Consider the following 18,449-nt stretch of genomic DNA (forward strand, 5'->3'; position numbering starts at 1 on the left):
ATACTTACAAAAAGATAATTTCCAACTAACAATATAATTAAAATTTGGGCCAGTTGAGCTGTCATTAGACGTTATGATTAAATTAGTTAGATGTAACAATTTACAGGTATTTTTAAGACAACCATCCCCCTTTTCTTAAAACACTCCTGATGAACGATAACAATTCATTTGAACAAGATCTTTAAAGCAAAGTCCTTCAGCATGATTTGTGTCAACTGTGCATAACCTTTACTGTGACTTTCTCGCTGGTATTTACACCTACACGCAGCCTCCTTATTTCATTAATTAAAAATTGTTCATCAAAATGTTATGAAAAGGTAAGTGTAAAACACGGACTCTTTTTTATTAAGTTTATAGTAACAAGATGAACCGCATGACTGTGCAAGAGATTTTGTGTTATTACCAGATATTTTAAACAGGATAGAATCATCAACATATGAAGTTTGATTATTTGTAGATATTGTTAGGGTGAGGGATATTTGGATTATGATATATGACGAATGTGCAGAGCTATGATGTCCATCAGATGCATCCTCATTGTAGCATATCAAGATCAAACGCTTTTGATGTGGGAAAAAATAAAATATGTTATAAAGCAAAATCAAGCTTTTGGATAGTATCGAAAAATTTACCGTTGTATATCCCATTAAATTAAGACCAGTAACTGTATGATATTTGGCATCTATTGGTATGTCAAAGAATGACCTTATCTGTCCTCCTCCAGGAGTTGTCCCTACTGCTATTTGATATCTGAAAAAAATATCAAACATTCTATAATAGTTTTAGCATAAAAGTGACAGCTAAGACATGAGTGAAATCTTGTATTGAAGAAACCATTGAATTTGGATATGCAGAAGCATAGTAAGATGATATAACTAAGAAATAAGCTACCCCCCTAAGTAACAATTTTTTTCCTAATGAAAACTTATCAATCCACAGTGATATAAACAACATTTAACAGTGACACAATAAAAAAAAGACTATATTAAGGTAATGATATCAATTTTCATTATAAAGATGTGAGTGTAACATACCTCACAATTCCTGATTCATAATCACTAAATGGTTGCCAAGTAACTGATACAGTGGATAAGGATTCTGAACATGTAGCATCAAGTGAATCACACTCTAGAATAGAAATAATAAGTGTTCGACTTGCTTAATTATTTTTTGTTATGAATATTAACATCCCAGTCTTATACGCAGATATGCACGTTTTTCATGTAAATCTTATTGCCCGTCAATAAAACAAGAAATAATGAAGAAACTATTGTTGCAACTCCATCAACAATGACCTTTGAAGAATTTTGCAAGAAAACTGCTAAAGTTTCAACGTATTTAGTCATCCTTGGCTTTCAAATATTTGGGTCTGGGTTTTTCAGATGATATTTTAAATTCAGAAAATCGCTTCGAATGTACAAAATAAAAAAAAATTACTATTTATTAATTATTTTTGATTATCTGATCATCTTTTCATGCTTCTGTTTGGTTTTCAATCTGAAAGGAAGTCCTTAGAAACAACCATTGTTGTTACATATATTAAAGCAACAATGGATGAGTTTATTTACAACTACTGAGACGATGACACGGTTGGTGGAGGTTTTCTCCCCGTTATATTATACAGAGAAAGATATATATAGTTGTGAGAAGCTATGGCATATTAGACAATAAATAAATATTTAGTTGGCTAGGCATTTGAATTTGATACTATAACGATTTCTCACCAACCAAGTAGTTAGCACTTCTATGTAGACATGAATTGTCATTGAAATGGTCATATATATATATATGAATTAACTATACATGTTTACCAAACTTCTTCAACTTCGTACTTTATTTTGAATTGGTTGCAATTTTGAAAAATGTCCTGTTTTATAATTCTTACTTGCCGTTTTTGAAATTTTAGTCTTTCTATTTCTTCAGGTTATATTAAAAAACTTAATAATGATAGTTCTATACTTTATATTGTGTGCTTATTTTTTTTATTGCTTATTTTTTTATTGATAATTAGAACTCATATGGATGTATGAATCAAACATGTATCAGAGGGTTTGCAACACTTAAGTCTAGTAGTAATTTATTTATTAAGTGTCTACATGTTGGACAAGTGCAATTAATTAGCTCATTGTTTATTTGGTCTATGATGTTGACAATCATTTAGTATTTCAATCTTTATTAATCCTTGTAGTTAAACTACATGTACCCTTTCTTTTTACAATCTCCTATCTGAACTTGACAGATATTTGCATGAGGTTAAGTTTACTCTTACCTTCTTCTTCATCGCACACTTTGGCATTTAAGTTGACAGTAACCTCGTTATCTGTCACATCTAACCTGTATGTTGTATGTAAATCTATCACTCTCCCATATTTTGGAGGAGTGGTATCTATAGCGATTGATCCAGAGAAGCCGTACGTTTCAAAATCAACCATATTAACGGCAGTCACAGTAACATAATACGATTTACCATGTTTCAGTTGTTTCGTGACTCCTAAAAAAATATATATATATTTAATTTAATGTTTGACTATAATGTGTTTTGAACTATTCTGTTGTGAAAATTGTAAAATGAGTAAACGATGGTTTCATTTAAATATATTCTTATAATTACTAGCACTAGATCTTAACCTTGAAATTTTAGCATGCGTATTTACAACAGTGTAACATATTTCATAGTTATTTCAGTCCTATTAAGATTGTCATCCTAAAATCAACTTGTTTGAAAGATCATCTCACCTTTCATGCAATACGGAAGGAATTTATAAAAAAAAACTTTTTAGACTTAATTAAAGTAAGTGCCTGTCCCAAGTAAGGAGCCTGTATTTCAGTGGTATCATTTGTTTCTATGTATCAGATTTGTTTTTCGCTAAGGCTTTCACAAGCTATGGAATGATGTTTACCTTGAATAGAATGTTCTGTAAAATACCCTGGTACCTCCATAGAATAAACATCAGAGGCACCTTGTTCAGAACCCATTGTAATTACAAATCTTTGAACAGGACTTTCACTGTCTAGAAATCCTGTCCACTTACAATAAATAGGAACCAAAATCTGCAATATAAGAGGATAGTGGATATATAATGGCCAAAATATTTAGACATTTTTCCTTACATTTTGATACTCAAATATTATAAAATACCACTAGTAATTCATTCCCATTTTGGACTCTTTTAGTCAAAACATAGAAAAACAAAGGATATGGTGAATTCATCAATGAAACAAAATCAGTATCTGCACAGCAAAAAAACACACAAAAAGCAAAGGAGCAGCGCTTTTATTGCAGTTATTCAACTCAAAGTAATACCTCACTGCAAGTTTTAGACCTTGTAATATGTAACACTACCTAATCTGGCCCGGTAAAAAAAAAAACTTACTTGAAAGTAGTACATATTTAAAACAGAATAGTCCCTACGCATAAAGGTAAATCTTATACTATGTAGCATATATTTTAGTAATTAAGGTATCAGGTGAAAGGTACATACATAGTATGGTCTGTATAATAAATGTTTTTAATATTCACAAATATATTATGTGCTTGTCCCAAGTCAGGAGCCTGTATTTCAGTGGTTGTCGTTTGTTGCTGTGTTACATATCTGTTTTTCGTTCATTGTGTTGTACATAAATTAGGCCGTTAGTTTTCTCGTTTTAGTTGTTTTACATTTGTCATTTCGTGGCCTTTTATAGCTGACTGCGGTATGGGCTTTGCTGATTGTTCAAGTCCGTACGGTGACCTATAGTTGTTAATTTCTGTGTCATTTGATTTCTTGTGAAGAGTTGTCTCATTGGCAATCATATCACATCTTCTTTTTATACAAAACGTAATACAGTCATCATATCAGAGGAGTAAAACAGAAGTAACCAGATAATATATTGCTTAATGTTCTATTTGAATCTATCACTTATGACCTCAGGATATGTCACTACATATTACATTGATAAGTTGTGTAAATTGTATAATTACAGTAGTTACCAATGTTCAAATCTCAAAGATTAATTAATAAGAAGAAACAAAAACGGAGGGATTCGCTTGCATTTCAAAATCAGTGAGACAGCGTTGACAGGGTAAGCATATCCTGCCATGCATGCACCACCATCATACAAATTCATACTCATTCAAAATTTCTAAATCAGGAATAGGACACAATCTGTAAATTTACAGATCGAACCACTCGTTATATCCCTTCATACTCTGCTTGAATCCTGGTTAAAACAGCACATTATAAATATGAATTATTCTTAAATGATCTAAATGTAACAACATGATGACTTGGTGAATTACGTTGTCTAAACATTAAAATCATATATAACTTACCCCTACATACTCTGGACATTTAACAACACCTGGACCTGGTGATGTTGTATCAAATATCACTCCTCCTGATGTAATTCGCCCCACAAGACCGGCTGCATTTTCTGCCCAAATACTGATTATGTTTGGTTTTCCTATAAAATGGAAGGAAGGTTATTTCGTATGATTTGTTATTATATTATAGAAATAAACCAGTGACGTATGTTTGGTTTTCCTATAAAATGGAAGGAAGGTTATTTCGTATGATTTGTTATTATATTATAGAAATAAACCAGTGACGTATGTTTGGTTTTCCTATAAAATGGAAGGAAGGTTATTTCGTATGATTTGTTATTACATTATAGAAATAAACCAGTGACGTATGCCCTCTTTGCTTTCTATGTTAAATTCATCAATTTTAGGCATCCATAACACTTTTTTTGAAGTACAAATAAAATGACGTCAAGTCAAAGATACAGCTTAGTGTGGTTTGTGCTAAAAAAAAACCCCAATTTTTTTTGCAGTTTAGAGCGTACGGATTATCGAAACATTGCAAGTACCATAAGCAGGTACAACATAAAAAATATGTTGCTCCTCTTTGAATATTATATTTTTAGTTTCTTATTAAAACAATTAGTCAAAAGTAATTTAAAATGGTCTCAAGTTCTTAAGCTTGGATTTTGAACCAGAGTTACAAAAAAATATTCGACATATTTTGAAAGTAACTCCCTATGTATAGGAACTATTTTGTTTTAAGATAGACTACTTTCTGGTGTAATCTTCTTGACTTGGCATTAAACAGTGGTTCTACATCTATAACTCCTTATGTAATGATATTGATTTCAATAATTTCTGAGTTAAAAATCTGAGCATTCTTGGTAGTAATTCCAGAAGATACTTCAAACACATCATTTCTTAAATGCAAAATTATTAATGTTTTACATTAATTTATACCTGACAGGTCTGGTAACACTGATGCCAATGGCAAGTTGCTTGTTAGTGTGGCATAGATATTAACTTCTCTCTTGTCATATACATCACTGCCATAAGGATATGTCCCAACAGAAAACCATGCTCTTTTTACATTGCTTTCTGTATCATTGTAATGCCACATTGCAGATAAAGCATCTGGTGTTTTCTGATACATGGTTGATCCTGCTCCTATGTATGTCTCTGAAGAGGTTTTATCAGTCAGCCTGCAAAAAAAGTCATGAAACTATTAATATTTTTCTAGTCACACAAACGATTCAATGTTCAATACATTTTCCGAAAGCTTAAGCTTTTATAAAACGTTTTCTGTTTTAAATTTTAAATATTCTTGAGCATCACCATAATTTGAGGTGACCTGTTGCATGTAAAGCCATCTGAGCTTTAAGGTATACGTGTCATTTATAATAGTAAGAATTGACATATTGACAATAAATTCATCAGACACAAAGTCTTTAGATATACATGTGCGTCACCATAAGTAAAGACGAACTATTAAAAGTGAATCCTTCAGATACAAAACTTTTTTGAATCTATAAAGTTCAAACCTGTAAGATATACCTATCCATTATGAACATATCAACAGTAAATATATAAGGTTCAAAACTTTAAACAAACTCATCATTGATACCAGCATTAAAATTGTGTATGTCAGAAGACGCAAGTTTCGTATTAACAAGACCCCCAGCGACGAGTTCAAAAGGCAAAAAACAGTACGAAGTTGAAGAGCATTAAGGACCCAAATTCCAAAAGGTTTTGATAAATACAACTAAGGTAATCTATTCCTGGGGAAGAAAATCCATAGTTTTCGACACATTCAAGGTTTTATAAACAATTAATTTATTTTTATGACCATATCAATGATGATTAATGTCAACACAGAAGTGCTGACTATTTGGCAAGTGATACCATCGGGGAATAAACTTCACCGACAGTGGCATCGACCCAGTGTTTGTAAAGAAGCTTATCATATATAACAGGATTAAAATTGTGTACTCAAGATACCCGTTTCGGGTAAATTACAGATGATAAACTGTAAGTGTACTGAGATAATTCACTTGCAGTCAGTTCAGCTGCTCTTGAAACAATTCAGTATGTTATTAACGTGTACAGGTAAATTACAACTACTGAACAGTCCGAACATAGACTGAACAGATCTGAATTGACTGTCGTGGATAAGTTTGAAAATTGTCTCAACGACTTTATCATCAAAGTAAGTCCATCTTAAACAACGCCTTTCTATATACCTGTCCATTACAACAGTTGGAGGTGACCGATCGACAGTAAATCCATCAGATACAGACTCCAGTACATTCCCAACATTTGTTATTCCTCTAACAGTAGTGTAATAAGTAACATTTGGTTGTAATTGTACTGTTGTATGAGCAAAACCAGCACTTGTCACACCTAAATAATAAATCATGAGTTTTCACCTGCATTATTATTATATTGAAATTCTATCCTAAGGAGTAATACTAACAGCAAATTCGTATGTAATTACCAACTTTGATTCCTCCAGGAAAGCATTATATCCTCTACCAACGAGGACATGAAAGGCCACCTGCATTTCTCTTAATTTTCTGATTCGTACACGCATTACATGTTATTACATATCTTTAATGTTTCACTGGAGTTGTCTCATTTAATTATATTTCCATAGAAATATAATACCATAGATTGAAATTTTTCAAAATATGGATTAAAATTTAAAAAATGCATCTTTTCAAATAAATATTTAACGAACAATGAAAGTTGCTAACATCAACATTATTTGGACGCTGGTGGACAGTTGTCTCATCGGCAATAATGAATGTCAAAAATTGGCATCAATATATTGCAAATTCAAGAAACAAGAGGGATGGTGTTGGGATAGTTTGTTTTCGAATATCATGGAATGAAATGTGAAAAGTCCAAATGATTTCAGAAAGGGTATTGCAGGCATTATGTGAATACTTTTGATGATTTTTTTAAATGTTAAGATTTTTTATTTATATTTGAACTTTTACAATGAAATCTAGATGGTCATGCAATATCCCTGGGTTCACCGTAGTTGCTTAGCACTAGTATTATATAGGACAGATTAAGAAGAAACGAGCAACATTTTTTTTTTTCTTATTCTTTTTAAAATCTATAAATTCAAAATATGGTTATATCTTTCCGTTATTTTCTACAATTTTTTTGTAACATTTCAGAGTATCATTACCATCTCCCTTTACATTCTTCTCCTCTTTATGAACAATTCCATGAGAAGTAAATGGCAGAACATCTTCTGCTGTTGGTGTTGTACCTACAGACCACTCATAGGACATAACACCATGCAAATGGCTGGTAAATTCACTAAACTGTGCTGATACTGTAGATGTATCAGACTGGTAGTTGATATCGTTTCCAACTGTATAATAGCTTTCTGTTCCATCTACTACAATGCCTAATAACAAAAGGAAATTCAGGATCATAATGAGTCTTTACTTTGCAACAATGCACAACTATAACTTAAAAGAGACTTATTTATCATTTGATAAATTATAGATTAAAATGTAAAACAAGGGATGAATCATAAGTTAGAGAATTCTTTTGATTATTCAGGTACAAGTAAATTACCTAACGGTTATTGTTATTTTCAATTTTTTATTGTTAACAATATCTCTTCATTCACCACTTATGTCAAAAATTGGCTTTGGTGGACACGTGGTCTAAGCAACCCAAACATACATAATAGGTTTATGTGACAATAAGTGGTATCAAATCATTGGAAAATACTTATACACGAGTTCAACTCTCTAAATTTTGCTAAAAAATGTTTTTGCTTGTCACTGTACACGTTTTTTTTAAAACTGTTCCAACTGAAATTGATGGTTGCAGGATTTGCTACAAAGTTACAACCCTTGGTCAGCAACTCATAAGGAACATTCATGCCATGTTTGTTTTTATTCCATTCAGTGGTTCTTCAAAAGAAAACTTTTGTATGTATTTTACATAGGGTCCTTTGTTAAACTAAGTTCCCCGCTGGCAGCCATCTTGGGTGATTGATTGGCTACAAAGTAACAAGACTTGACCAGCACCTCATTAGGAATATTCATGCCATGTTTGGTTTCATTCCATTTCAGTGGTTATCTAAAAGAAAACATTTGTATGTATTTCCCATAGGGTCCTATGTTAAACTAAGTCCCAGCTGGCGGCCATCTTGGATGATTGATCGCGTACAAAGTTACAACACTTGGTCAGCACCTCATAAGGAGTATTCATGCCATGTATTATTTCATTCCATTTAGTGGTTCTCTAAATGAAGACATTTGTATGTATTTCCCATAGGGTCCTATGTTAAACTAAGCCCCCCTCTGGCGGCCATTTTGGATAATGAATCGGCTTCAAAGTGACAACACTTAGTCAGCACCTCATAAGGAACATTCATGCCATGTTTGGTTTTATTCCATTCAGTGGTTCTCTTAAAGAAGACATTTGTATGTATTGTCAATAGGGTCCTATATTAAACGAAGACCCCCGCTATCGGCCATCTTGGATGATGGATCAGCTACAAAGTAACAACACTTGATCAGCATCTCATAAGGAACATTCATGCCATGTTCGGTTTCATTCCATTCAGTGGTTCTCTAGTAGAAGTTAAAAATGTAAAAATTTAACGACGACGACGACGAACGACGGACGCCAAGTGATGAGAAAAGCTCACTTGACTCTCCGGGACAGGTTAGCTAAAAGAAAGAAAACGGCATGCCTATAAATCACTCATGAAAATGCATATCTAAGTGTACACAAACATACGTTACAGTGTAACTAGTACTGTTTTAATTTTCATAGATTATTTTTTCCAGTTTCCATTTTCTTACTGTCTGTCATTCTTGTCAAGGCCATAGGCAAATACAAAAAAATATGTCAAAATTATTGTCATATGAGGATATCAACTGCTACAAGAAGTGAATTTCAGTCCTTTTTTTTATGATTGAAAGGAATATATTCCTTTAGGATTTTCATAAAATGAATCTTAACTTAAAACCTTTCCAAGTCATAAACGTAATAACAGTTGGTTGCACTATATATACGGATGCAATAATGAATACAAAACAACATATTGTTTTGAAAATTGACAAGGTTGTTGCTATACATACCAGGTTGATCTTCATCCACTACAATGATAGGTGTGGATACAATAGATTCACTGATTATTCCTGCTCCATTTACAGATTTCATTGTCACATAATACATTGGCCATTTAGTATCCTCATCCGTCACGGTCAGGGATATACCATTAATGTAGGCATCATTTCTAGTACCTACAGACTTCCAACTTAAAATATCTGTTCCTCCTGGAAATATATTAAACACAATAGTATAATATGCATGAAAGCGGGGGAAAACGAAGCATCCTTCATGAAAAAAAATCTTTGCTAACAAGATGTTATCTATCCTATATTCTTAACTGTCGTGATATCCTTATCTGATGTGGTTGAACAGTCTAATTTCAGATGGTAAGAATAATTTACTACCCAAAACATTAAAGTTTTCACACCCGTCTCTCGTAAACAGTATCATATTTGGTGATAGGAATCCTATGATACAAGAATTTATATGCAACTTATTATATTTGTCAACGTATATTTGTTCAACTAACAGAAGTTCCTATAGCAACTATATTATAAACATTCCCATCGTAAGGAACAAATATTACAGTTAGTGTATTGTTTCCTTATGGAATTAAGGGTATACAATATATGTTCTTACATGACCTGTAATAATGTTCCAGTGGAAATAATATTACACAATAGGAACTTAATTATGAAGGAACTTCTATTTCATAACATATGTATCCACAGGGGAAAAGGTGGCATTACTGGTTAAATATGAACGTAATCATTCAAATTATATAAATGTACTATGATATGTAGTTCACACCCTTCTTTTGACAAAATAGATATGAAGTTGTAATTTTTATGCATTTATGGACGAGATTTCATAGTTTTTAAACTTCTTTAACCACAACTTATTTAAATTTTGATGTAACACGTCTTATGATTGGCTGAAAGTTTTTTGTATATCAGCTCATAGACATCATTTTTTCATGTGACCGTGACGTCATCAATATTTAATGATTTACTCCTTAAAAATGAAATTTAGATTTAAATTACTAGGAATGAGTGTAATATTTTTTCTGTCTATTTAAAATAACCTCAAAAATGTGGTGCACACCATTAAATTACTCGATACGCGGGTTATTCAGTGTGCACCACATTTTTGATGTTATTTCTTGATAGACAGAAAAAAATATTACAGTCGTTCCTTAGATAAAAGTCAAGCTTAAACTATCTTTGTTCAATAAAAAGCTGGTTTGTAAATAATATGTCCTAGGTTCTATATAATTCTGAACTTTCAATTTTAATAAGTCGTGCTTTCAAGGATACATGAAGTGTTTCTAATTCATTTAGCTGAAGAAAAAAATTATCAACTGCAGTAAACTACTTATTAAAAACACCTTTGTTGGTACCAACTGAAACCAGGTATTCTTTTATGCCGGACTGAGGATCAACAGCATCCCAAGCAGCTTTAATTCCAGATGTATCTGCTTGCCATACATAACCATTGATTTTCTCCTCTCTATCACCTACAAGTTCACCCACTCGCAGCCAATGTATCTGTGATGATGGAGTAAACATGTCAAAATAATTCTAATATCTTTCATTGTTAACTAATATACAGTGTCAAAATACTCGGAATGTATGCCAATTAATTAAGATCAAGACACTTCTTGTAGAATTAGGTCAAAATCTGAAAGGTAGCATCTTACGGATTTGCATAATGCCCATGAATGTAGTTTTGAAATCTTTTAAAAAGGAAATTTTTAAAGATGTGACGTCACAAACCATGCATATTGTATCATAAGTCCATACTGACAGACATTAAAAAAAGTCCACAATATGACTATTTGCATTAATTTGGTTTTGAAAAGCATGAGTAAGTTGAAAAAATATCACTATGAGAGTTTTCAATGCATTCTCTTTCTACTCTAAAGATTACATGTTGATTATTAAGGTAAAGTTTCTCAGAAATGTTGTAAGACTAATTCAAAGGTTGCTTCAAACTGAAAAAAAAGAACACAAATAAGAGACTGTGTTTGAAAGAACTATTTTGTATGGTCCTATGTAAAACATTATTAGAAATTTTCTTTAAACTTTGAGCAAATAATGAAGTTGTTTTAAGAACTTGAAGAAAGCCCTCATGATACTTTCTGCTTTGTAGTCATAGGACGATTTGCTTTAGGTAGGATATGATCAATACGCATGTCATTGCATGCTCTTTGGAATATCAAGATCTATTCTAAACATTTTGATTGTGCAAAACCTTCAGAGTAATTTGAAAACATTGAAATTCTAAAAATATTTTCCGTTTTGAATATTTCTTGGAGTTATTTTACTTTTTAAAGGGTCTAAGACATTATTTGTGTATAAGTAGTAAATAACACACCTTAAATTTAAATTCACATAAACTCTGTTGAAGCAGTATAAATAATGAGACGTGGTTTTCTTCCTACATGTCCAACGTTACTAACCTTTGGAGAAGTAGTATCAACTAAAACACCATTTGTTTCAAACGTTGCAATCATACCAGCATTGTTTACAGCTCTTATTTTCATACTGTAGAATCCTCCTTGTTTGAGAGACAAACCAGGTACGGTAAACTGCATACTCTTTAGTTCATCATCTGGAACCTCAATCCATTCACTTCGTTTAACTAAAACAATAACATAATATTTAAATCTCATTAAGTATCAAAACAGTTATATAACTGTATCATATTTAAGAGGCCCTGAGTTTTTGAGATCCCCAACTACATGACACTTTAAATATTTTACTTTTACAGCTACTTTCATCTTTAGCAAAAGGAAATGTACTGAACAAGAGCATTCAATTTTATATATCAGTGAATATGTGGCCTTAATAAAATAATTTGAGACAAACAGCACCCTTAAAATGCATGATGCAAGAAAACCCGAGTGTAAACTATGCAAGCAAGCATCATTTTAGAAAAAACTTAACATTCAACATTTTTTTAATTCTTAATTTATTAAAATCAAACCTAGAACAACTTGAATCAATCTTTGAGATAATTCGATTATTGCTTTTTTAAAATTTAAAATAGAAAATATTTCATCCATATTATGGACGGCTAGACTTAAGGCTGCATATCGTCACCTGACAATTTCGAATAAAATCGATCCAATGAAATAAGAATTTTTGTGTTGAACTGAAAATATGGGCAAAATATGGGCTAAATTCTGGTCTTGATTTTCATTTTTGAAAGGACAAATGTTTTGTCTTTCCATAAACATTCAAAATAAGAACATTCCTAAATGAAAATAAGAGGGTCATTAGAGTCTCAATTGCTCACCTGACAAACCCATGGCATCTGGATATTTATTTTTACTTTTTTTGCAAATAAAAAATATTTTTCAAATTGTCAGCATCTTGAGGGCTTTCAATTTAAAACAAGGCGAATGACCTATTGTTTCTTTGGTATTAAGATCACAAAAGTTATTTATGAATTAAATCGGGATCAAATTTTTAGCAAAATCTCCCAAGCCCACTATCTCAATTCCGCCTTAATTCAAATCGCCCACCTCTGAGAAGTCATCATAATATCAAAGACCACAATAAATATTATGTTAATCTTAATTTGCTTGTATATCAATTCTATAATTTACAGTTTTTTCTTTACCCGTGGCTTTTTCAAGATAATATCCTATAACATTAAAAGTCAATAAAAATCAGCAGTCAATATCCCTTGTATGGAGTCAATTGAGGGTTTCAGTCATATTGGCCTTTTTTGGGAGATCCTGTATTGTTTATCAAATTTGCTATTTTCATTTTTTTATCTTTTAATTATATTAGTTTTTAAGGAAGGTAGACAAAAACGAAGAAAGTAATACAAAATTATAATTTAAAGAGTCATCAGATAATTTGGGAGGAAAAGGGAAAAAAAGTAGACACAACACTTTGAACATTTCAAAATCAGATTTTCTATTCCTTGTACGGTTTTCAAATTGTTAGACAATTACCATTATTTTTCTTTTATGCTCTATTTCAGTGAACAAAGTCATGTTGGTTGACAAGCCGTATTAAATTTCAAAAACTTAAAATCTAGATACCCTAAGTATAAATCGATCGAAATTGAATTTTTAACTTGTTCTTTAGTTTCAGAGAAGTAGTTCTTAAAAAATATACAGACAACAGACTTCAAGTGATTGCAAAATCACATTTGAACCTTCCACATGGGCTAAAAAAATCGAAACGTATTGAAATACTATACATTTTTGTTAATCCTTTCATACAAAAGTAAATTAAAAATTACGAGCCAACCTTCTTTTATATTTGCTTGAAATTTGCTATGGGTCCTTTTATAAAAATTGAAAATTGTCTCCTATATTAAAATGCATCAATACAGAAAATAATACACCATACCTGGTAAAATTTGAGATCTGATTCCATGATGTTTTTGGAAAATCTGGACTTTAATCTGTCCAATGCCTGATTCCTCATCTATAAACTTGAATCGTGCTGAAAAAGCTGTCACATTGGACTGTAAATTACACTAAATTTATTAAATATAATGGTACACTTTTTTATTCACAACTATCTTATTTATTTTATCTAACTATTATTAGGAGTTGTATTGATACATATTGAAAGTGTACAAATTTTAGTTGAAGATCACACTGAGGAAATTTTGTTAAAGGTAATTTTTTGGCTTTAGTATCTATTTCACATTATTATCGTAATAGCAAATCTCATCGGTACGTGGTGTGGTTGTGTATAAGTCAAGTACCACGATCGTTTAATTCTATTTTTACCACTTTTGCTTTTTGGTACAAAGCAACTAGTCCAGTATAAAAAGAAAGACAGCTTGGATTACATCTACTACGTTTACAAAAATTTACATTAACCATGGCATTATTGACGGGTAAAGTCATCCTTATTGAAGATCCAAAAGTCTTCATAGACAGTTTGAATTGTCTATATTATAGATTGGCCTAGGTGTCTTACTACACTCTTTCAGATATGGTTTTTCCCAGAAAATAAATGTATTCATTATGCTAAATTTTTTTTCAAAACATCTCATTACAATCATATACAAATACGAGAAGATTTTAGAAAAAATAACAGAAGGCTCTAAAGAGCCTGTGTCGCTTACCTTGGTCTATGTACATATTCAACAAAGGACACTCTCATTGAAGACAAGAACAGAATTCATGACAAAAATATCTTATGTGTTGACCTTGTATTGATGATCATTTTGTCTGTTTAGTTTCTCTCTATCTTTTTGAGTTTTTGCACAAAACACAAAAGAGGGTAAAAAAAATCCTCATTTAAGGGCAATCACTCCAATAAAGAGTGACAGTCTACTAACTATATCGACAATATTTAACTTGTTTGTAGATCTTGCTTTGCTGATCATTTTTGTTATTCATAGTTTCTATTTATCTATAATAATTTTTATCATACAAGGCAAAACGCAAAAAATATGGTAAAAATTGCATCAAAGGAGTCATCAGACAATTTACTCCATCTTTTTTTTAATTGTAGACTATGTATTGCTGGTCATTTTTGCTTATTCAAGTTTCTATCTATCTATTACAATTTTTTTAAGATACAAGGCAAAAACGCAAAAAAATGGAAAAAAAAAACGTCATTAAAGGGCAATGACTCTAATGAGGAATCGATTGACGATTTCAATCATTACCCTTTTTTGTAGATGATGTCTTGGTGATCATTTTTGCAGTTTAAAGATTTTCTGTATCGATTATATTTTTCATGATAAAAGGCAAAATTGAAAAAAAAACGGTAAAATTTGTCATTTAAGGGCAATAACTCCTATAAAAAGTACCCTTACAATTTTAACGTAATCAGAAAATTGGTAGAGCTCAACATACTGAACATTTATTCTCCGTCAGATTTAATCTATTTATTACTGTTTTCAAAATATTAGACAAACTTGCATTTTACCCCTATATTCTATTTTTATCCTTGTCGGCCATCTTGGTTGGAAGGTCGGGTCATCGGACACATTTTTTAAAACTAAATAACCTAATAATGATTGTGGCCAAGTTTGGTCAATTATGGAAGTAGTTTCAGAGGAGAGGATTTTTGTAAATGTGACGACGACGAACGACGGACGACGGATGACAGACGACGGACGCCAAGTGATGGGTAAATCTCGATTGACCCTTTGGGTCAAGTGAACTAAATAAAAACCCATCAAAATATGACTGAGGATTGGAAAGGGGATAGTTAGGGATTGTCAGATGTCTTCATTTTATTTTATGTGCATATTAGTGATTATAACTAGATATTTTGTCCTTTAAGGATTTGTTGTTGAAAATGCTAGTTTCAGTAAATTTTATTGCTTGTAAAACATATGCCCGTTATATGATTCTGACACACACCTTGGTTAAAGACTTTAAGTTTTTTTTCACTGAGCTCAAATTATCAATTTATGTGTCCTATCGTTGTATTTTATAGTTCGAGTTCTTATCTTTTGACATTTCATCACAAAAAGGATCGATCAAACAAGAGTTCAAAAAACCTACCTGAAATTCAGCATCTTCTTTATCATCAGTACCATCTCTTATAAAAATCAGTTTAGGAGGGGTCAGATCAACAAGAAACCCATCCGTTTCATTAACAATAGAGTTCAAAGCTCCATTTGTTGTTCTCAGTGTCAATGTGATATAATCATTGTGATGCAGATGAAAGTTTAACCATCTTACACTCTCAGTATCATTGTTAAATGACACCCAGTTTCTAATAATATTAAAATCAGTTGAACCATTGCTAGAAAATAAAGCAACTTCATTGAAACTTTTATTATATGCTGAAGGGTTTTGCATTTATCATGTAAATTGAAATTTCTTTTTTTTCTTTACAGCAGATAAGAAATGTCCGTTTATAGATTTAGAAATAATAAAAAAAATCAGGTTTCAATACATTCAGGCAGAGTTGACTTTAGATGGATTTGGCTTTCATCTTATGTCCTTTTTGGTAATATACATGTAGCTCTTCAACTGTTCGGTTCATATAATCCTTAGCTTCAAATATTCGGTTTCGAGCGTTCCTGATGAAGTTAAATCCAGAAAAGCGCTTCGGACTACTGATATTGAAAAAGAGCTGTTCTCATTTTTGGATACAAGAGAGAGGCGAAAGATACCAATGAGACATTCAAACTAATTGGTCGAAAATAAACTGCTTACGCCATGGCTAAAAAAAAGAAAAAGACCAAAAGACAAACAACAGTTTACAAAAAACACAACATAGAAAACTACAGACTGAGCAACTACAACCCCACAAAAACCGGGGTTGATATCAGATGCTCCGGAAAGGTGACGGATCTGGCTTTCTCACATGTGGCACCCGTCGTGTTGTTCAGTACAAATCCGGTGATAAGTATAATTCGGTTGGTCACATTCAGGAAGATGTTCGAAGTGAGGATTTCAACTTCACCACTTGAAATTCTTGATTTGATAGCTTCCCTGTGAGCAGCAACCCTCTATCACGGAAACAATGATTGGAAACGTAGGCCCTGGGGTATCGTATCAACTTGAAAATATGTACTCCATATGCAGGCGCTGCTGGAATGTTACCACATAGACATAGAAAGTTCACAATTGGAAAGCTGAAATAATCACTTTTGTCGTAAAGTTTGTACTCAGCCGACCTGCATTGCTAATTTTAAGATGTAAGTCAAGATATGAAGCAGACTGAACTGCATTTGGTGTATCCTTTATTTCAAAATTCACTGGTATACAATAGTATATGTTTGTGTAATGGAAAACTTAAATCGTATCAACGAGAAATAGGAGGTGAACAGTCATAATGTATGAACAAATATATAGTTTTCAAAATTAGTCCTATAGGGGACTGCAAAATTTAAATAACGATTACAAGCAACGCACATGTATGATATATACTAGCTGATAAAAATAAAATTGTAGAGTTTCCAATATATGGCAAAAATTTCAAATGCTAATTTTTCGATTGCTGAACTAAGTTTATACTTTCCGTTAAAATCTTGTCACTGTCAATTAGCACACATTAGAGTATTGTTATGTGCCATTTTTAGTGTAATAATACATATGGAATAACATGTGAGGAATATTTTGCTTTCTTTCCAAAGATTTATCGACCCCCTTATATGCTTGATTCCTATATTAATAAAATATGATTTTCAAACGCAAATGCTTTTCTCTGTACCGTTTAGCTTCACATTAACTTGTAATTTCATACATTTTCTATGTCTCTAGTTATATATAAAACGAGTTTTCAGTATAGAGTATGGTAAACTACATTAATGTAAAAGTAAACCATGAAATTCTCTCAACTGATTTTTAAATCTTGACCTAAAATGATTTATTAAAAATTTGACTTTGCTCTTTTCCAATGGTTAGAAAGGGCCTTTATATTATGGCTTCAGACAAACATTGTTCTATAATCCAATTGATTATACATTTCAATACCCTAGATTTGACCTCCTACTTGTGCCTTTTCAATTTTGTAACCAATTATTGTACTAACTTTGAAGACTGTACTTGAATCTCATACTGATGAATTGTAGACTCTGGGTCAGTATAGTTTCTCCACTGTACTTCAACCTTTGCTGGACTGGCTGAGAACTGAATGTCTCTAAAATCTTCATTTATTCCGTCTTTTACACTTCCTGGTACAGGTTTTGTCAGATCAATAGTAACTGTTTACAATAAGAAGAGTGTGTACATGTAGAAATTTTTAAATGATTTATTGCTGACAAGATATTGTTCCTTAATAACACTTTCATAGAATAGCAGTTCATTTAGACCATCACTTTTAACCAACTAAGAATAAAATCAAAAGGAATCTAGTTCTTTCAGAGATGGTTGTTCTATATCTAAGTTTGAAATATTACTGAAAGGATATCATACGCACATCTAACTTTTCTAAACTTTCAGTCTATCAATCGCTACTTTGATTAGTGGGTAACAAATCCAAGAGGGATCTATCAACCCAAATAAAATAATCCACAATCTGATTTTTGGCTTAACCAATATTGTCTAGAATAAAAAAAATTCTCAAAAAAACAGTATATCAACCTTGAATCCACAAAATCAGTACAGGCTCTCACAATTGATCCTTATTAA

General features: G+C 31.8%; 1 protein-coding gene across 1 annotated transcript in view; it reads right to left on the reverse strand.

Annotated features, from left to right (window-relative positions):
- Positions 1-18,449, reverse strand: part of LOC127706619 (uncharacterized) — a 127,694-nt gene that overhangs the window by 40,707 nt on the left and 68,538 nt on the right. Inside the window, exons 41-54 of the mRNA XM_052211275.1 lie at positions 17,851-18,022; positions 15,870-16,113; positions 13,744-13,861; positions 11,835-12,016; positions 10,761-10,920; positions 9,400-9,597; positions 7,479-7,703; positions 6,523-6,682; positions 5,243-5,484; positions 4,313-4,443; positions 2,901-3,051; positions 2,270-2,491; positions 1,035-1,128; positions 633-750 (exon numbers count right to left, since the gene is read on the reverse strand). Of these exons, the coding sequence (XP_052067235.1) occupies positions 633-750; positions 1,035-1,128; positions 2,270-2,491; positions 2,901-3,051; positions 4,313-4,443; positions 5,243-5,484; positions 6,523-6,682; positions 7,479-7,703; positions 9,400-9,597; positions 10,761-10,920; positions 11,835-12,016; positions 13,744-13,861; positions 15,870-16,113; positions 17,851-18,022 (2,417 nt within the window). The remainder of the gene's footprint in view (positions 1-632; positions 751-1,034; positions 1,129-2,269; positions 2,492-2,900; positions 3,052-4,312; positions 4,444-5,242; positions 5,485-6,522; positions 6,683-7,478; positions 7,704-9,399; positions 9,598-10,760; positions 10,921-11,834; positions 12,017-13,743; positions 13,862-15,869; positions 16,114-17,850; positions 18,023-18,449) is intronic.

This window comes from Mytilus californianus, unplaced genomic scaffold, assembly GCF_021869535.1.
Source record: "Mytilus californianus isolate M0D057914Y unplaced genomic scaffold, xbMytCali1.0.p SCAF_6, whole genome shotgun sequence".
Classification (NCBI taxonomy): domain Eukaryota; kingdom Metazoa; phylum Mollusca; class Bivalvia; order Mytilida; family Mytilidae; genus Mytilus; species Mytilus californianus.